The 21342-nt window shown below is 39.8% G+C and overlaps 1 protein-coding gene across 5 annotated transcripts; it reads left to right on the top strand.

The window, feature by feature from the left end:
• Positions 1 to 427: 427 nt before the first annotated feature.
• On the top strand, positions 428 to 20684 carry SLC25A18 (solute carrier family 25 member 18). Of its 5 annotated transcripts, XM_075855686.1 has the most exons (11): positions 428 to 588; positions 715 to 793; positions 4834 to 4900; positions 5141 to 5263; positions 8365 to 8420; positions 15929 to 16019; positions 16258 to 16376; positions 17162 to 17321; positions 17622 to 17776; positions 18177 to 18252; positions 18780 to 20684. In XM_075855686.1, exons 3-11 carry the CDS (start codon positions 4884 to 4886, stop codon positions 18919 to 18921), a joined length of 939 nt encoding a protein of 312 aa, XP_075711801.1. In that variant the 5' UTR covers positions 428 to 588; positions 715 to 793; positions 4834 to 4883; the 3' UTR covers positions 18922 to 20684. The 5 variants fall into 5 exon arrangements, with proteins under 5 accessions (XP_075711801.1, XP_075711803.1, XP_075711804.1 ...); XM_075855688.1 differs by lacking the exons at positions 428 to 588; positions 715 to 793 and adding an exon at positions 1590 to 1925; XM_075855689.1 differs by lacking the exons at positions 428 to 588; positions 715 to 793 and adding an exon at positions 3893 to 3951.
• Positions 20685 to 21342: the final 658 nt, after the last annotated feature.

Raw genomic sequence — 21342 nt, 5'->3', positions numbered from 1 at the left:
TTTGTTTTGGTTGATTAACTCCCATTGAGAGACCTGAAGGTTTATCTATAAAAAAAAAAAACCCCGTGTGTTAAAAATGCCACGAAAGTGCACAGTGTGAACGCAGCCAAACTACTAAATCCGGGATAATTCAATTTTGCCTGAGATGTTCGTGTTGGTTGGTGTTTGATGATTGTCTCACACAGATTGGACAGATTTCCATTGGTTGTCATCCATTGTCCTGTCACGATGAGCGGTAATGATCTGTGTGTGCGGCTCCGGTATCTCCGCTGTATCAGGACACCTCACATTGATCCTGATCGTGTTGTGCGGGACTTCTCTCTCTCTCTGCGTTTGCAGAGCAACCTAACAAAGTTATAAACAATGCAAAACTTTGCGCACATTTACCCCATCGCTGGGGTCCTGATATAAATCCTAAATCTGTTTTAAATCTTCTACAAGCACTTTGGAGTCTGCATTGTGTGCGAGAAGCGTCTCCTCCTCCTCCTGCTCTTCCTGTCCCTCCCAGAGGCCAAGCCCTGCACAAGGGAATCCCGGCTACTTGTGGAGGAGCAGGGACCGGACACTGCATGAGAGGTGTAGTACCTGGTGAGTGTCCTCATACTGATCTCCACCCAGCTCTGCTACATGTCCCAAATACCCCCCGGCTGTAGACTCGTGCCGGACATCCTGCTCCTCTCCTAAGTTTTGGTTTTCCTGCTATTTTTGTTTTAGAAGTTTTTGGAAAAAGAAAAATTCACATTTCTTCGATGCACGAAAATCCATCACTGAAGTAACAAGTTCTTCTGGGGCGGTAAGAATGTTATAACTTTCCCAGAACTTTATTTCCATTTCCTAATAATAGAATTTGCTATTTAGGCTAGATTCACACACGGCCGTTTTTCACGTCTGAGTTGCACCCGTGCGGGTCCCGTTTTCTTGGATCCCCATAGACGAGGGATCCGTGAATACGGAAGTAAATAGGACGTGTTGTATTTTTCAATGAACCCTCCACACGGTCCGTTGAAACGGCTGCCGTGTGAACGTCCCCATTGAAATACATGCGTCCGTGTCATGGCCGTTGTTTTAGCGGCCGTCTGAGGCTGCACTACTGAGACATTGCGATGACAAGAGGTCTCCTTCTGGTTCTTATCATGTGTTGTCCTTTCCTGGATCGAATTCATCCTCCACATAAATATCTACATCCAGCCTGGCTTCAGTAGTGGCGGATATGTGTGGACATTGATGTGGACGGTGAGTTGGAGTCACACAAGGTCTCCGTGACGCACAGAATCTCTCAAGTAGTGCAGCCTCAGGCTTTGGGCTTCATATCTCACATCTGGGGGCAGTGGTGGGGGTATCTTCTTCTAGGTGGCCCCTGCTGTGTGGCCTTCTGGCGCTACAAACTAAACGGGGCACTACCGGCCTTAGACGAGGGTGTCGGTAAACGGCCGCCTGAGACGTCTCATTGTCCGATGGGTGTTGTTGTTTTGGGGTGGAGCATTATATAGTCTTACATGGAGGACGGTGTACAGTTGTTTTTGCATTCGCTTGCATGTGTCGTTCCCATGTACCAGGTCATTGTGCGGCAGAAGCGTCTGTGTAATCATTAATACGAGGGAACGTTGCCAGGAGTGGGAAGAACGACAACAATGCAGCGAAACTGAACGATCAAACAGTGGAGTTGAGCAATATAGATCCAGGCAAAGCCGCAAAAAAAAGCAAACGATCCCGAAATGTCACGACCGGCAGAGCTCCGCCGGGATCTGGTCACAAAGTCCTCCACAACCGCGGCGTGGACATGACGGGGTTAAGGTTTGCAGGGCTCTGCTGCCATTGACTCGTTGGTCACAAAGGCCTCGGGCCTGGCCTAGATTTAGGTTGGTACTCCGGCCAAATTGTCTCCATGGCGATGGGCAGAGCATCAAAGGTCACCATGGTAGCAGGTATTGTTCTATATTCTGTGAGGGGGACGGGAACCTTTCTGTAGCATCAAATGGGGGCGACTCATACAGTGGGGGACACGATTATATTTTGACATATGTATTTATTAGAGAGACCTCAATTGGTGAATAAAGGTAATTCTTGTGTATTTAAAAGTTCTGCAACTTTCTAATAGATTTTGTGTTTCAATTCCTCGAAAATTTCAGCCTCTGGATGTAAACAAGAATGTTCCCGTTCATTCACAGCAAGCAGATGTCTTGTAAAGGGTGAATAATTCAAATACAAAGGCTCTTAGAAAGTTACAGAACTTTATAAACTTTTTTTTTTTTCAAATTTCTGCATCTTTGTGATTTTACCATTGACTTTAAAATGCGGAAAAAAAACTGCGACCAATCTTTAATTTATACATATTACCTATATCACTACATTCTGTCTGCTGAGCTGTGTATCTAATCCTATCATGTGTGATACTGTCTGCTGAGCTGTGTATCTAATCCTCTCATGTGTGATACTGTCTGCTGAGCTGTGTATCTAATCCTATCCTGTGTGATACAGTCTGCTGAGCTGTGTATCTAATCCGATCATGTGTGATGCTGTCTGCTGAGCTGTGTATCTAATCCTATCATGTGTGATACTGTCTGCTGAGCTGTGTATCTAATCCTATCATGTGTGATACTGTCTGCTGAGCTGTGTATCTAATCCTATCATGTGTGATACTGTCTGCTGAGCTGTGTATCTAATCCGATCATGTGTGATGCTGTCTGCTGAGCTGTGTATCTAATCCTATCCTGTGTGATACTGTCTGCTGAGCTGTGTATCTAATCCTGTCATGTGTGATACTGTCTGCTGAGCTGTGTATCTAATCCGATCATGTGTGATGCTGTCTGCTGAGCTGTGTATCTAATCCTATCCTGTGTGATACTGTCTGCTGAGCTGTGTATCTAATCCTATCATGTGTGATACTGTCTGCTGAGCCGTGTATCTAATCCTATCATGTGTGATACTGTCTGCTGAGCCGTGTATCTAATCCTGTCATGTGTGATACTGTCTGCTGAGCTGTGTATCTAATCCTCTCATGTGTGATACGGTCTGCTGAGCTGTGTATCTAATCCTATCATGTGTGATACTGTCTGCTGAGCTGTGTATCTAATCCTATCATGTGTGATACTGTCTGCTGAGCTGTGTATCTAATCCTATCATGTGTGATACTGTCTGCTGAGCTGTGTATCTAATCCGATCATGTGTGATGCTGTCTGCTGAGCTGTGTATCTAATCCTATCATGTGTGATACTGTCTGCTGAGCTGTGTATCTAATCCTATCATGTGTGTTACTGTCTGCTGAGCTGATGTATCTAATCCTGTCATGTGTGATACTGTCTGCTGAGCTGTGTATCTAATCCTGTCATGTGTGATACTGTCTGCTGAGCTGTGTATCTAATCTTATCGTGTGATACTGTCTGCTGAGCCTCTGTATCTAATCCTGTCCTGTGTGATACTGCCTGCTGAGCCTCTGTATCTAATCCTGTCCTGTGTGATACTGTCTGCTGAGCCTCTATATCTAATCCTGTCCTGTGTGATACTGCCTGCCGAGCCTCTGTATCTAATCCTGTCCTGTGTCATACTGCCTGCTGAGTCTCTGTATCAAATCCTGTCCTGTGTGATACTGTCTGCTGAGCCTCTATATCTAATCCTGTCCTGTGTGATACTGCCTGCCGAGCCTCTGTATCTAATCCTGTCCTGTGTGATACTGCCTGCTGAGCCTCTGTATCTAATCCTGTCCTGTGTGATACTGTCTGCTGAGCCTCTATATCTAATCCTGTCCTGTGTGATACTGCCTGCCGAGCCTCTGTATCTAATCCTGTCCTGTGTCATACTGCCTGCTGAGTCTCTGTATCAAATCCTGTCCTGTGTGATACTACCCTATTGCATCAATGTGATCTGGTGACCTGTGTTCTGCACCCGGTTATAGGGACAGAAGTTGGCAGTGGTGACAAGTTTAGGGCCGGGAGGTCACGGGATATTTAGCAGGTACGTTGCGTCAGTGCTGGGCGTTGGTTGTTATCTCTGTCGTCGCCGGCCCTGTACTGGGATGAAGGGGCCACACTGTGTATACAGCGCTGTTCACGTGGTCACTCGTGGTTAAACATTGTGAGAATCGAGGATTTCACTGACGTTCAGGGCACGGAGGAGCTCGGACATTTCTATCTCTCAGGTGAGGCCGTGTCTGCTGCGTTCTGTTAGGTTTTAGGTATTTTATCTGTTTTTAAAAAAGTTTGGTGACGGCCGCCATGACTTCTATACCCAGCTGTCTTAGTCCTAGATATGCGGTAATAATGGACATGGGAAGATGTGACTATATATCTACCTGCGTATTACTGGAGCCTGGGAAAGCTGGGTGACCACTCCTGGGGGGGATGCAATGGCGGATTTTCTAATTACAGAAATAACTTTAAAAAAAAATAAATGTGTAGAATTTGCGTTTTCGGGGGCAAAATGTTGTTGCAAATATTATATAGACACTACAGGAATAAGAGGTCGCAACCAAGGGTTTGAGAGGAGAGGCTCGTTACGCTTTCAACCATTCCTGATAAAAATACGATCCGATGCTGATGAAGATCAATAGTTGTACAGAGCCCCCATGAATTGTGTAGAATGAAATCTAGTGCAACATTTTATAATTGCGAGTGTAATACTCCTAACTACCTGGAGGTGTCGCTGTTGTTACTGTCTAAGGCTTCTACTCCAGTGTAAATAGCACCACCTGCAGGCAGTGATGAAGTACTGCACCCCAGAGAAAATGAGTGGAAATCACAATTGCTTCTTAGTGTTGAGAGCAGAACTAGTGACAATATCAATGCGCTGTATTCTAGCTTAGGGTATTTATGGTCCGTGCTCTCTCGCCCCCTATAGGCCAAAGATCATAACCTCAGCCGACAAAGACACAACTACAAAACACGACTATGGCTGAGAAGATCAGGTCAGTGATACCCTACAGATTGCATGATGTAAATCTGAACTTTTGAATTCTCTCTCTAGAATCTGAACTTTTTATGGGGTTGGGTTTGGACACTTTATGGGTTCCAATTTCCAAAAATAACAATAGTGCTCTGGGGTTGTGAATTGGGGTCTGTGGATATGAATCACACGTGGGGGGGTGTGATGATTATCGATCTTGTATCTTTCTATCTGGTGATATTGGAATTTCTCCATATTTCAGCTTGCCCGCTAAACTGATCAATGGAGGAATAGCCGGATTGGTTGGCGTCACCTGTGTATTTCCCATAGATCTCGCCAAGACCCGACTACAGAACCAGCAGGGTCAGGGTAGCTACAGGGGCATGTAAGTAATACAATCCTGATATCCATCCAATGAGGAGAGATGCCGAGATGTATACATTGTTCTGTGCATTGTACTGGATATGTGCACCCCCTGCTCTGATTGGCTGTAAGCTGTGGTACATTCGATTGGTTTGCAAAAAGTAGTAGACAGATGAAAGGGAGTATGATTGCAGGATCAGACTACACAGGGCTTATTTGTAGTCTGTTACCATAGAAACGTAAAACTTTACAAGACGATGGTAGATTTTTGCAATGCCGAATTCTTTATTTTAGATTCATAGCTGGGTATATCCTTCAGGCTTCTTAAGACTCGACTAACCATTTAACGTTGATTTACATATTACTAAATGTTCCCTAGATTTGATGGTGGTCCCTTCTCGTAAATCGAAATCTGACAGCGAGGCCCTGCGACCAAAAACTACTTTTTACACCCCGGCAATAAAGCCTCGTCTTCACATGCCCCATGTTCGCCTCCGTTCACGTCTTTCCTCTCTCCTTGTTTTATTGACTCACAGACTGGCAAATGTACAATATTTCCTTTAGTGGAATTCAGCGTCTGCCCGTCCTCCCTCCACCTCCCGGCAATGATTCATCCTCCACCACATCCAGAACGCTACAAAATGTGTTTATTATTAGAGCGCCTGGTAACCACAGCCCTGCAGCCTCCTCTGCTAACAATCATGCCGTGTCTTGTATGTATCAGGGAGATGGTTACAGTTATTGCCCTGCTGATACATATTGTATCCTTGTAAAAACACACGTTCATGATGGAGGTCATTCCGGAGCACAGGTGCAGCACAGGAGAAGACCGGAATTGCAGAATGTGAGAAGGGAGGATGATAAAGATGTAGGTCATGAATGAAGAAGAAATGTAGGAAGGGGCAACCAGTCTTGGCCTTGTAAGTGAATGGCCTTGTATTATTGCATTTGGTTACCCCCATCCCTCAATATGCCCTCCATCAGAAGTATCGGGGGCTTGATACACTAGTTCTCTTGGTTTCTATTGGGATTTTTGTGGCACTGGATCAATTAAGGTATTGACTGTTTTTAATCGACATGAATAAAAATGATATTTAATAGGTTTACGGGTCAGTGATGGCAGTCATGGAATTGGCAGGGAGTGATTGAGATATAGAGAGAGTGAGAGAGGTTAGGATATAGAAGGATGATGGGTGTAAGAATGGTGGTAGATGGAGATGAGGTATGTAATGTGTGGAGGGTGCAGCACAGGAGAAGACTCTGAGATGTCAGTGAGAGGTTGGGATATAGAAGGATGATGGGGGTAAGAATGGTGGTAGATGGAGATGAGGGATGTAATGTGTGAAGGGTGCAGCACAGGAGAAGACTCTGAGATGTCAGTGAGAGGTTGGGATATAGAAGGATGATGGGGGTAAGAATGGTGGTAGATGGAGATGAGGTATGTAATGTGTGGAGGGTGCAGCACAGGAGAAATCTTCTAGATGTCAGTGAGAGGTTGGGATATAGAAGGATGATGGGTGTAAGAATGGTGGTAGATGGAGATGAGGGATGTAATGTGTGGAGGGTGCAGCACAGGAGAAGACTCTGAGATGGCAGTGAGAGGTTGGGATATAGGATGATGGGGGTAAGAATGGTGGTAGATGGAGATGAGGGATGTAATGTGTGGAGGGTGCAGCACAGGAGAAGACTCGGAGATGGCAGTGAGAGGTTGGGATATAGGATGATGGGGGTAAGAATGGTGGTAGATGGAGATGAGGGATGTAATGTGTGGAGGGTGCAGCACAGGAGAAGTCTTCTAGATGGCAGTGAGAAGCTCCTGCCGATATCTCTGGGTAATAGAAGGAAGGTGACGACTATTAATATGCGCCAGTACAGAACCCATAAGGATTAACACACCGCTTTCTGCAGACCCTGAATGGTGTATACATCTGTAATATGTTCAGATACATTCCCTGCTCTCTCCTACTGTGCTACCTGTGTCAGTGTTCACTGTTAGGGCGGGTTCACACATGGCGGAATTGCACTTAAATTCCGCTGCGGACACTCCGCAGCGTTAATCCGCAGCGGAGCCGTTTCTACATTGACTTTCACTTTAATTTCGCAGTGTTCGTTTACACGATGCGTACAATTCCGCTGCGGAGCATAGGCTGCGGAGCGGAATTTGGTGTCCGCAGCATGCTCTGTCTGTTGCGGAGCAGTGGCGGACTCATGGCGGAATTTCTCCATTGACTTCAATGGAGATTCTAATTTCCGCAATGAAGTCCGCAGCTGTCATGCACATGTTATGTGTGCTGCGGATGCGTCTTGCTTTTTTTACTTGACATTTCTTCATTCTGGCTGGACCTATGTATTTCTAGGTCTACAGCCAGACTGAGGAAGTCAATGGGGCTCCCGTAATGACGGGAGCGTTGCTAGGAGACGTCAGTAAATAGTCACTGTCCAGGGTGCTGAAAGAGTTAAGCGATCGGCAGTAACTGTTTCTGCACCCGGGACAGTGACTACCGATCCCAATATACATGTATCTGTATAAAAAAATGAAGTTCGTACTTACCGAGAACTCCCTGTTTCTGTCTCCAGTCCGGCCTCCCAGGATGACGTTTCAGAGTAAGTGACGGCTGCAGCCAATCACAGGCCAAGCACAGGCTGCAGCGGTCACATGGACTGGCGCGTCATCCAGGGAGGTCGGGCTGGATGCCGAAGGAGGGACGCGTCATCAAGACAACGGGCGGTAAGTATGAATTTCTTTTACTTTCACTAGGGAAAGTGCTGTCCCTTCTCTCTATCCTGCACTGATAGGGAGAAGGGAAGCACTTTTCCCGCAGTCCGCAGCAGCTAGTCCGCATCAATTTTCTGCACATTTTGTGCAGATCCGCAGCCGTAATCCGCAACCCGGATTAGGTGCGGCATTGATGCGGACAGTTGCGGAGGAATTCCGCCATGTGTGGTCATGCCCTTATTCTGGTCATTCTATTCAAGAACAAGAAGGTTCAGGAAAAACAGATATTAAAGGTCCCACTCAGATAAGAGAGACGGAGGGTGTGAAAGTTTTATTGCAAGTTTTTTTGGCCTCCAGGGAGCGTTATACAGCGAAATATCTCTCACCTCCTATGTATTTGTCCCCAGGTTTGACTGCCTGATAAAGACCGTAAGATCAGAAGGATTTTTTGGAATGTACAGAGGTAAAAACTGTGCAGCGAATTAACCCATTCAGAGCATTTCTCACCTGAGACATTACTGCCCGAACCTAACTGCGATATACAACAAATCAAACTGCAATGTATATAAGGGGCAATATTATAGTAGTTATATTCTTGTATATAGGGGCAGTATTATAGTAGTTATATTCTTGTATATAGGAGCAGTATTATAGTAGTTATATTCTTGTATATAGGGGCAGTATTATAGTAGTTATATTCTTGTATATAGGGGGCAGTATTATAGTAGTTATATTCTTGTATATAGGGGCAGTATTATAGTAGTTATATTCTTGTATATAGGAGCAGTATTATAGTAGTTATATTCTTGTATATAGGAGCAGTATTATAGTAGTTATATTCTTGTATATAGGGGCAGTATTATAGTAGTTATATTCTTGTATATAGGGGGCAGTATTATAGTAGTTATATTCTTGTATATAGGAGCAGTATTATAGTAGTTATATTCTTATATATGGGAGCAGTATTATAGTAGTTATATTCTTGTATATAGGGGCAGTATTATAGTAGTTATATTCTTGTATATAGGAGCAGTATTATAGTAGTTATATTCTTGTATATAGGGGCAGTATTATAGTAGTTATATTCTTGTATATAGGAGCAGTATTATAGTAGTTATATTCTTGTATATAGGGGGCAGTATTATAGTAGTTATATTCTTGTATATAGGGGGCAGTATTATAGTAGTTATATTCTTGTATATAGGGGCAGTATTATAGTAGTTACATTCTTGTATATAGGGGGCAGTATTATAGTAGTTATATTCTTGTATATAGGAGCAGTATTATAGTAGTTATATTCTTGTATATAGGAGCAGTATTATAGTAGTTATATTCTTGTATATAGGGGCAGTATTATAGTAGTTACATTCTTGTATATAGGGGGCAGTATTATAGTAGTTATATTCTTGTATATAGGAGCAGTATTATAGTAGTTATATTCTTGTATATAGGGGGCAGTATTATAGTAGTTATATTCTTGTATATAGGGGCAGTATTATAGTAGTTATATTCTTGTATATAGGGGGCAGTATTATAGTAGTTATATTCTTGTATATAGGGGGCAGTATTATAGTAGTTATAGTCTTGTATATAGTGGCAGTATTATAGTAGTTATATTCTTGTATATAGGAGCAGTATTATAGTAGTTATATTCTTGTATATAGGAGCAGTATTATAGTAGTTATATTCTTGTGTATAGGAGCAGTATTATAGTAGTTATATTCTTGTATATAGGAGGCAGTATTATAGTAGTTACATTCTTGTATATAGGGGGCAGTATTATAGTAGTTATATTCTTGTATATAGGAGCAGTATTATAGTAGTTATATTCTTGTATATAGGAGCAGTATTATAGTAGTTATATTCTTGTATATAGGGGCAGTATTATAGTAGTTACATTCTTGTATATAGGGGGCAGTATTATAGTAGTTATATTCTTGTATATAGGAGCAGTATTATAGTAGTTATATTCTTGTATATAGGGGGCAGTATTATAGTAGTTATATTCTTGTATATAGGGGCAGTATTATAGTAGTTATATTCTTGTATATAGGGGGCAGTATTATAGTAGTTATATTCTTGTATATAGGGGGCAGTATTATAGTAGTTATAGTCTTGTATATAGTGGCAGTATTATAGTAGTTATATTCTTGTATATAGGAGCAGTATTATAGTAGTTATATTCTTGTATATAGGAGCAGTATTATAGTAGTTATATTCTTGTGTATAGGAGCAGTATTATAGTAGTTATATTCTTGTATATAGGAGGCAGTATTATAGTAGTTATATTCTTTTATATAGAGGCAGTATTATAGTAGTTATATTCTTGTATATAGGAGCAGTATTATAGTAGTTATATTCTTGTATATAGGAGCAGTATTATAGTAGTTATATTCTTGTATATAGGGGCAGTATTATAGTAGTTATATTCTTGTATATAAGGAGCAGTATTATAGTAGTTATATTCTTGTATATAGGAGGCAGTATTATAGTAGTTATATTCTTGTATATAGGAGCAGTATTATAGTAGTTATATTCTTGTGTATAGGAGCAGTATTATAGTAGTTATATTCTTGTATATAGGAGGCAGTATTATAGTAGTTATATTCTTGTATATAGGAGCAGTATTATAGTAGTTATATTCTTGTATATAGGAGGCAGTATTATAGTAGTTATATTCTTGTATATAGGGGGCAGTATTATAGTAGTTATATTCTTGTATATAGGGGGCAGTATTATAGTAGTTATAGTCTTGTATATAGTGGCAGTATTATAGTAGTTATATTCTTGTATATAGGAGCAGTATTATAGTAGTTATATTCTTGTATATAGGGGCAGTATTATAGTAGTTATATTCTTGTATATAGGAGGCAGTATTATAGTAGTTATATTCTTGTATATAGGGGCAGTATTATAGTAGTTATATTCTTGTATATAGGAGGCAGTATTATAGTAGTTATATTCTTGTATATAGGGGCAGTATTATAGTAGTTATATTCTTGTATATAGGAGGCAGTATTATAGTAGTTATATTCTTGTATATAGGAGCAGTATTATAGTAGTTATATTCTTGTATATAGGAGGCAGTATTATAGTAGTTATATTCTTGTATATAGAGGCAGTATTATAGTAGTTATATTCTTGTATATAGGAGCAGTATTATAGTAGTTATATTCTTGTATATAGGAGCAGTATTATAGTAGTTATATTCTTGTATATAGGGGCAGTATTATAGTAGTTATATTCTTGTATATAAGGAGCAGTATTATAGTAGTTATATTCTTGTATATAGGAGGCAGTATTATAGTAGTTATATTCTTGTATATAGGAGCAGTATTATAGTAGTTATATTCTTGTGTATAGGAGCAGTATTATAGTAGTTATATTCTTGTATATAGGAGGCAGTATTATAGTAGTTATATTCTTGTATATAGGAGCAGTATTATAGTAGTTATATTCTTGTATATAGGAGGCAGTATTATAGTAGTTCTATTCTTGTATATAGGAGCAGTATTATAGTAGTTATATTCTTGTATATAGGAGCAGTATTATAGTAGATATATTCTTGTATATAGGAGCAGTATTATAGTATGTATATTCTTGTATATAGGAGCAGTATTATAGTAGTTATATTCTTGTATATAGGGGCAGTATTATAGTAGTTATATTATTGTATATAGGAGCAGTATTATAGTAGTTATATTCTTGTATATAGGGGCAGTATTATAGTAGTTACATTCTTGTATATAGGGGGCAGTATTATAGTAGTTATATTCTTGTATATAGGAGCAGTATTATTGTAGTTATATTCTTGTATATAGGAGCAGTATTATAGTAGTTATATTCTTGTATATAGGAGCAGTATTATAGTAGTTATATTCTTGTATATAGGAGCAGTATTATAGTAGTTATATTCTTGTATATAGGAGCAGTATTATAGTAGTTATATTCTTGTATATAGGAGCAGTATTATAGTAGTTATATTCTTGTATACAGGGGGTAGTATTATAGTAGTTATATTCTTGTATATAGGGGCAGTATTATAGTAGTTATATTCTTGTATATAGGAGCAGTATTATAGTAGTTATATTCTTGTATATAGGGGCAGTATTATAGTAGTTATATTCTTATATATAGGAGCAGTATTATAGTAGTTATATTCTTGTATATAGGGGCAGTATTATAGTAGTTATATTCTTGTATATAGGGGCCGTATTATAGTAGTTATATTCTTGTACATAGGGGGCAGTATTATAGTAGTTATATTCTTGTATATAGGAGCAGTATTATAGTAGTTATATTCTTGTATACAGGGGGCAGTATTATAGTAGTTATATTCTTGTATATAGGGAGCAGTATTATAGTAGTTATATTCTTGTATTTAGGGTGCAGTATTATAGTAGATATATTCTTGTATATAGGAGCAGTATTATAGTAGTTATATTCTTGTATATAGGAGCAGTATTATAGTAGTTATATTCTTGTATATAGGGGGCAGTATTATAGTAGTTATATTCTTGTATATAGGGGGCAGTATTATAGTAGTTATATTCTTGTATATAGGGGCAGTATTATAGTAGTTATATTCTTGTACATAGGGGCAGTATTATAGTAGTTATATTCTTGTATATATGGGCAGTATTATAGTAGTTATATTCTTGTATATTGGGGCAGTATTATAGTAGTTATATTCTTGTATACAGGGGGCAGTATTATAGTAGTTATATTCTTGTATATAGGGAGCAGTATTATAGTAGATGTATTCTTGTATATAGGTGGCAGTATTATAGTAGTTATATTCTTGTATATAGGTGGCAGTATTATAGTAGTTATATTCTTGTATATAGGGGGCAGTATTATAGTAGTTATATTCTTGTATATAGGGGGCAGTATTATAGTATTTATATTCTTGTATATAGGGGGCAGTATTATAGTAGTTATATTCTTGTATATAGGGGGCAGTATTATAGTAGTTATATTCTTGTATATAGGGGCAGTATTATAGTAGTTATATTCTTGTGTATAGGGCAGTATTATAGTAGTTATATTCTTGTATATAGGAGCAGTATTATAGTAGTTATATTCTTGTATATAGGGGGTAGTATTATAGTAGTTATATTCTTGTATATATGGGCAGTATTATAGTAGTTATATTCTTGTATATAGGGGGCAGTATTATAGTAGTTATATTCTTGTATATAGGGGCAGTATTATAGTAGTTATATTCTTGTATATAGGGATCAGTATTATAGTAGTTATATTCTTGTATATAGGGGGCTGTATTATAGTAGTTATATTCTTTTATATAGGGGCAGTATTATAGTACATATATTCTTGTATATAGGGGCAGTATTATAGTAGTTATATTCTTGTATATAGGGGACAGTATTATAGTTATATTCTTGTATATAGGAGCAGTATTATAGTAGTTATATTCTTGTATATAGGGGCAGTATTATAGTAGTTATATTCTTGTATATAGGGGGCGGTATTATAGTAGTTATATTCTTGTATATAGGGACAGTATTATAGTTTTTATATTCTTGTATATAGGAGGCAGTATTATAGTAGTTATATTCTTGTATATTGGGGCAGTATTATAGTAGATATATTCTTGTATATAGGGGGCAGTATTATAGTAGTTATATTCTTGTATATAGGGGCAGTATTATAGTAGTTATATTCTTGTATATAGGGGCAGTATTATAGTAGTTATATTCTTGTATATAGGGGCAGTATTATAGTAGGTATATTCTTGTATATAGGGGGCAGTATTATAGTAGTTATATTCATGTATATAGGGAGCAGTATTATAGTAGTTATATTCTTGTATATAGGGGGCGGTATTATAGTAGTTATATTCTTGTATATAGGGGCAGTATTATAGTAGTTATATTCTTGTATATAGGGGCAGTATTATAGTAGTTATATTCTTGTATATAGGGGCAGTATTATAGTAGTTATATTCTTGTATATAGGGGGCAGTATTATAGTAGTTATATTCTTGTATATAGGGGGCAGTATTATAGTAGTTATATTCTTGTATATAGGGGCAGTATTATAGTAGTTATATTCTTGTATATAGGGGGCAGTATTATAGTAGTTATATTCTTGTATATAGGGGACAGTATTATAGTTATATTCTTGTATATAGGGGCAGTATTATAGTAGTTATATTCTTGTATATAGGAGGCAGTATTATAGTAGTTATATTCTTGTATATAGGGGACAGTATTATAGTTATATTCTTGTATATAGGGGCAGTATTATAGTAGTCATATTCTTGTATATAAGGTGCAGTATTATAGTAGTTATATTCTTGTATATAGGAGGCAGTATTATAGTAGTTATATTCTTGTATATAGGAGGCAGTATTATAGTAGTTATATTCTTGTATATAGGGGCAGTATTATAGTAGTTATATTCTTGTATATAGGGGGCAGTATTATAGTAGTTATATTCTTGTATATAGGGGCAGTATTATAGTAGTTGTATTCTTGTATATAGGGGGCAGTATTATAGTAGTTATATTCTTGTATATAGGGGGAAGTATTATAGTAGTTATATTCTTGTATATAGGGGCAGTATTATAGTAGTTATTTTCTTGTATATAGGAGCAGTATTATAGTAGTTATATTCTTGTATATAGGGGGCAGTATTATAGTAGTTATATTCTTGTGTATAGGCAGCAGTATTATAGTAGTTATATTCTTGTATATAGGGGCAGTATTATAGTAGTTATATTCTTGTATATAGGAGGCAGTATTATAGTAGTTATATTCTTGTATATAGTGGCAGTATTATAGTAGATATATTCTTGTATATAGGGGCAGTATTATAGTAGTTATATTCTTGTATATAGGGGGCAGTATTATAGTAGTTATATTCTTGTATATAGGGGCAGTATTATAGTAGTTATATTATTGTATATAGGGGTCAGTATTATAGTAGTTATATTCTTGTATATAGGAGGCAGTATTATAGTAGTTATATTATTGTATATAGGGGTCAGTATTATAGTAGTTATATTCTTGTATATAGTGGCAGTATTATAGTAGTTATATTCTTGTATATAGTGGCAGTATTATAGTAGATATATTCTTGTAAATAGGGGCAGTATTATAGTAGTTATATTCTTGTATATAGGAGCAGTATTATAGTAGTTATATTCTTGTATATAGGAGCAGTATTATAGTAGTTATATTCTTGTATATAGGGGTTAGTATTATAGTAGTTATATTCTTGTATATAGGAGCAGTATTATAGTAGTTATATTCTTGTATATAGGGGCAGTATTATAGTAGTTATATTCTTGTATATAGGGGCAGTATTATAGTAGTTATATTCTTGTATATAGGAGGCAGTATTATAGTAGTTATATTCTTGTATATAGGGGGCAGTATTATAGTAGTTATATTCTTGTATATAGGGGCAGTATTATAGTAGTTATATTCTTGTATATAGGAGCAGTATTATAGTAGTTATATTCTTGTGTATAGGCAGCAGTATTATAGTAGTTATACCTTTTATCTTGTGAGAGTTAGGGTATGTTCACACGCCCTGAAAAATGGCACAAAATACGGGGGCTGAACGCCTCTAAGCATCTGCCCATTGACTTCAATGGGAAAAACTGCGTTCCGTTCCCACGGGGAGTTATTTTAAACGGCCTTTTTTTAAAAGGCGCGTAAAAAAAACAAACTGAAAAAAGAAGTGCATGTCACCTGAGCCGTTTTTGGAGCTGTTTTTCATTGTCTCGATAGAAAAACGTCTGTAAAAAACGGAGGTGTTATCAGCCGTTGTTAGTCTAGCGTGTGAACACGGCCTTATGGTACTTTGCGTTATTGGATTATCCCCCCTTGAACATATTTACTCTATTACTGCCCCCTGTGACAAGAATCATGAAATAAATCTTGGTAATCTGTATTCTATTTTCTCCGGGTTCTGTATAATCCTCTTCTCCACCTCTTGCAGGGGCCGCTGTGAATCTCACTTTGGTCACTCCGGAGAAGGCCATTAAACTTGCAGCCAATGACTTTTTCCGGAATATGTTGTCCCAGGAGGGGTACGTCTTTCCTACATGAGACGCTTCGCTCATACAATGTCATTTATTGTAATTTTAGGCAGGAACATTGTGACGAAGCTGCTGCAAATGACTAATCTACATTTCTTGCTTTAGGAGGGCACAGTGGGTCCTGGGCCCCATATATCCTCTGTAATCCGTATGTGTAAGGTTCTGCCTGGCACACTGTAACATTTCCTGCTGTGTTTGGTAACATTCGTCTCTACCGCTTCGTTTGCAGGAAGGAGCTGACTCTGGTACGGGAGATGTTGGCCGGGTGCGGTGCAGGAACCTGCCAGGTGGTTGTAACGTCGCCTATGGAGATGCTGAAAATCCAGCTGCAGGATGCGGGACGCCTGGGTAATCGGGGGGTACAGGAGGAGGCTCCGTGCAGGGCCCCCCATGATGCTGCCTGTAGATTCATGTATAAATTGATAGGAAATGTAATACCGGAATCGCTGCGGCGCTGGTGGATGTCACATTTTCATAGACTTGGAGGAGGCCACTAAAATGTTCAGGAATTAATAATTCTCCGTTAGCGACTACTCCATTGTGAGATCGGTCCGAGTCAGGGGACCCTCCCGCCACATGTTTAGGGTTTTCTGGTCTTTAATATTTCAAGGCAATGGCGCCTACATTTACATATAGATGCTTTACCTATGGGCCGCAACAGAATACAATTCCACTAGGTGGCAGCATTCCAATTCATCACACATCCCCTGGTGGCCTGGGCTCCCTCTTAGGCCGAGTTCACATTCGCGGCGTAAAAGCACGCAGCGTATCCATTGAAAAACCTGCAACAAATCAGCAGCGTTTACGCAAATACAATTGACGTGCTGTGGAATAAAGTTCCGCACCGCAGATCATTTTCTGAGCGGTTTTTCTGATTTGTTTTATCTCGTCCGCTTTGCTGCTACTGAATTTACTGCCGATTTTTCCGCAACGAATTCGCAGTATTTACGTAACGTATGAATTGCCCCTTACTGTAAAAAATATATTTATATTCGTAGCCATTTTTATTGCGAATAAAGCAACTTTGCAATTTATTTACCTTGATTAAAAATCTCCTAGCGTTTTGTGTATACAGCTCCCATGCAAACCTATGTGTCAGATAATATTCAACTAAATCCGTTTATTTTCTTTAGCAACACAGAAAGTGGTAGAGGGAGAGGGAGCAGCGGCCGCCATTCCTCACCGGACAACTACCACCCCTCGGAGACCCTCCGCCCTACTGATCGCGAGAGACCTGCTCCGTACCCAGGGGATTTCCGGAGTCTACAAGGGTCTGGGGGCCACACTGCTCAGGTAAGGATGAATATAAAGCTGTTTGTATAGTGGAACTGCATACAGACACTTGGCACCATGGTCTAAAAATCATGTTAATCCAGCATACAATAAACATAGTGCGGTGCCGGATTAGCAGGAGGTTACCTGATAGTCCGGCATTTCACATAGCAGTCCGTGATGGCGAGTCAGAGTGATTCCCTGTCCATTAGCGTCAACGTGTTTACATGAAATCGCCAAAGAGGCGTTAAAGATGATGCCGGATTATCGGAATTTTGCTGTATTAATTTTCTCCTATAATCCGGGTTCTATTCACTGCAGGGATGTTCCATTCTCCGTCATCTATTTCCCTCTCTTCGCCAATGTTAACAAACTTGGCCAAAAGTCTCCCCATGAGAAGGCTCCGTTTTACCATTCGTTCTTAGCCGGATGTTTCGCTGGCTCAGTGGCGGCGATCGCGGTGACGCCTCTGGACGGTAAGAAGTCAAATATTCTCTCTTCTGGTCAATCTACTTATGTAAATCGGGGGTAAATATTGGGCAGATTTTCCACATCTTGTAAGCACCGGATCACGTTACCAGTTTTGATTTGTACTCGTGAAGGTTGCAGGACGCCGCATAGAAAGCAATAAACTAAAGTCGCCTGATGGTGGACCAATAATTTAAAGGGGAAATGCATCTAAAACACTTTTTCTCACGCCAACTTCCAAATCAGGCACCCACAGCCCCTGGGGTCAGAGTTCATGGACTCCCATTGATGCCACCTTTCGATATTCAAGATCCAATATGGATTTTGGGTTGACTATCCCTTTAAGAAGCTTTTTGAGGTTGGAGTTCCTCTAAGTCATTGTGTATCTTATCTGTGTGTCTTGTTTAGTGCTGAAAACTCGGATCCAGACCCTGAAGAAAGGCCTCGGGGAAGACACTTATAATGGGGTTGTCGACTGCGCCAGGTGAGCACGTCGTGACCATAACCAGTGACCGGATCTCTGAGAATCGACTCGTGAGTGTCACTGCCGTGTAAACATGTTCTCAATCCCTGGTAGGAACTCACGTGGAGGCGGCTGCTTTAGGTTTAGAAGGTTTATTGTGTGTACAGAGCTCTGACCTCATCATGAATTGCAGCAGTTTATACAGCCAAGATGACGACGTGCACCGGGAAATCAAGAGAATTTGTATACAATAGTATATGTTTACATTCCACAATGCGGTCAAGATGAGGTTCATTATGATCTACCCAGTGCGACGTGTCTACGTAATATAATGTGGTCAAGATGAGGTTCATTTATTACATACAATGGTTAGTTGAACAGATGGAATTGCGGTCGCTCCCCGTCTGGTAACTCTCAATATATCGTCTGTTCTCCTACGAGATCCGTCTCCATCCTCCACATTGATCCAGCAGCAAAAAGGTTAATTGCTTCATTTTTCCCGATCAGTGAGTTGATCTCTTGTTTTGTTTTTTTGCCTCTTCAAACAGGAAGATTTGGCGCCATGAGGGTCCCACAGCCTTCATGAAGGGGGCCTGGTGCCGGGCGTTAGTCATCGCTCCGCTCTTTGGAATTGCCCAAGTTGTGTATTTTATCGGTATCGGAGAATACGTCCTCGGATATTTTAAGTAACTACAAGGAGAGAAGCAGCGGATGTGGAGGCGCCCGTAAAAGATCCGAGGACCCCCAGAAACCAATCATGCGGAAACTGTCACCAACTATTGCAGAGACAAAGAAACTGACCCCCCAAAACAGAATTTTCCTCTGGGAGTCACTGATTTTGTGTGGCTCTGGGACACAAACCTAGATGATTGTCCAGCTGCGCCCCCAGAGGATCGGAGGGGTACTGCAGGGTTTGGGGTTCTCAGATTTAAAGTAAAAAAAAAATCCCCATTACATATAAGTCCTTGGATCTTCCTACTTTGTCAATTAGTCGGTTGATTCAGCTCTTCCTTGGTTTATCTGGCTCTAAGGAGTTTCCACTCAGCTTTTCTAGAGTCCTGAAGGCAAACATGACTAGTAATGCAGCAAGAGTCATAGCACGTGGCATTCAGGAGCCTGGGAAAGCAGAGTCACAACCGCAGGAGGTAGCAGCCATATTGGATGTCACCCAGCTTTCCTAGATACAGATACAACTTGACAGAGGACGACTCCAGGACTTATATACAGGTGACGGGGAATGTTCTTTAAACCAACCCGGGCAGCACACACGCCCATCCCCCCCCATAGACGGGGGTGTGATCGGTGAGGTTCGGATCCGAGCTACAGCAGGTTTTGGAGGCTGATGGGGCCTCGGCACAAGAACAGTAATGCTGCCATCCTTCCAGGGAGATATATGTATTATGGGATATAAAGCGGAGCTCCTTACAGGTTAAATCTCCTATTACTGGGCATACATTGTTTAACATCAGGTCTTATACTCTAGTCACATCCAGAGCTGCAGTCTTAATTCTGATGGTTTTCTGTTCGCTTTCAGGCTGCTTACATTTCACTGAAGTTCCAGCAGAATGGTGGATGCAGCTCTGGATGTGATTGGAGTATAAGAGAATATGTAACTCATGATCAGCAGGATAACTAGAGCAAAGAATTTACACAATGACTAAACCACAAAGAACTTTTATGACCAGTGATTGGCGCTCCATAAACGGTTGAGAGGTTTTTCCGGTCGTCCTCTTGTTTTACAGAATGTTTTCCTAGTGACCTCGCTGAATATTCCTGTAATAGTTTTTTTTTATACAACACTGGATGAAAGATCTAAAAGCAGCAAATCTTTTATGTCAATGAAGTCTTATATAACGAACCGTTCTGCAACTTTCCCTTCCTCACCATTTTCAAGATCTATGCTTGCTGTTAGGTAATGGGAGCTTTCATGTGTACAGTGAGAGGCCGGCAGTCAAGATGGTTTTCCAGTTGCTGAGTATGTTTCCATTCATTGACAGCAAACCTGGATATTAAGCTTTTTAAGAAATTGAAACACAAGGTGTGTTAGAAACTTACAAAATGTTCAATTATGCGATGAGTAAGCTTCATTTCCTCTGGTGGCATTAAAATCTTTAAGACTGAAAATATCTTTATCGTGTTCAGAGCCCTATAAATCATTTACACCCTTCCTATAATGTAAAACTTCCTCGGTGGAGCAAGAGCGCCATCTGGTGGCAGCTGCTATGGGTCTGTTTATTGCCTTAGTAATTCTGTGGCTGCTGCACCATCTTGTGGTGGATAGTAGTTACTACAATTGTATGACTTTTTTTTTATTGGTCTGGCATCCTCTTGGAGGAAAAAGGTTACTGTAGTTTGTGTCAGTTGCCTGATGAACTATGTCCATAAGTGTGACACGAACACCATCTAGTGGCAACTTGAGGTTACTGCAGATGTATAATAAAAATGTCATTCGATTTGTTTTTTTTTTTTTTTATCTTGCTAAGTTCACACTTGTGTTTGTATAAAATGTTACTCTGAACCGTTTTTAGATCAGAATAAAAACAACGGACGCAAAGGCTCCTATTCTACTACGGCAAGGACTTTCCCATAGAAGTCTATGGGAGCCTCTGTAAATACGGACGGCTACTTATGTGCATCCGTATACTGTCCGTATTTACAGAAGCATTGCTAGGCCACATGTTGATCTCATTTGCAACCTCCCTATTTTTGTACGGATCTGTATATATGGACGGTATACGGACCGTATTTACAGGCACCTTTCCATATACACGTATGCCTACGGATCCGGGGAGAGAATCACACCTTCACTACAGAAGTATTACCTGTAGGAAACCTTGAAAACCGCTCCGGTCCCGCAATTTGCTAATGAAGCTGCTGAGACGTCAGGAGTGGAAACCGTCTGATCAATGGAGACCCCACCCACAGAGACGTCGACGGAACGTGATCGTATTCTTATCTATAGTGTCTCATCGCTCACGTATCCGTCGCCCTCCGCAGCCGTCGTTCCCTGTTTTAGGCTTGAATAAAAAAAAAAATAATCTGGTTTGTGATAACCTCCCCCGCTCCATCACACGACAGATTTACCATTCAGGAGTGTGGGCAAGCTGGGTG

Source organism: Rhinoderma darwinii, chromosome 3, assembly GCF_050947455.1.
Source record: "Rhinoderma darwinii isolate aRhiDar2 chromosome 3, aRhiDar2.hap1, whole genome shotgun sequence".
Lineage (NCBI taxonomy): Eukaryota > Metazoa > Chordata > Amphibia > Anura > Rhinodermatidae > Rhinoderma > Rhinoderma darwinii.
Note: the sequence above shows the minus strand (reverse complement) of the source record. Positions and strands in the feature narration are given on the sequence as shown.

Excerpts from the sequence above, each read along its gene's own strand:
- SLC25A18 (XM_075855686.1), top strand. Across the intron at positions 16,020-16,257 it reads AATATGTTGTCCCAGGAGGG|GAAGGAGCTGACTCTGGTAC; the intron begins GTACGTCTTTCC and ends CTTCGTTTGCAG. Across the intron at positions 17,777-18,176 it reads CGCGGTGACGCCTCTGGACG|TGCTGAAAACTCGGATCCAG; the intron begins GTAAGAAGTCAA and ends TGTCTTGTTTAG.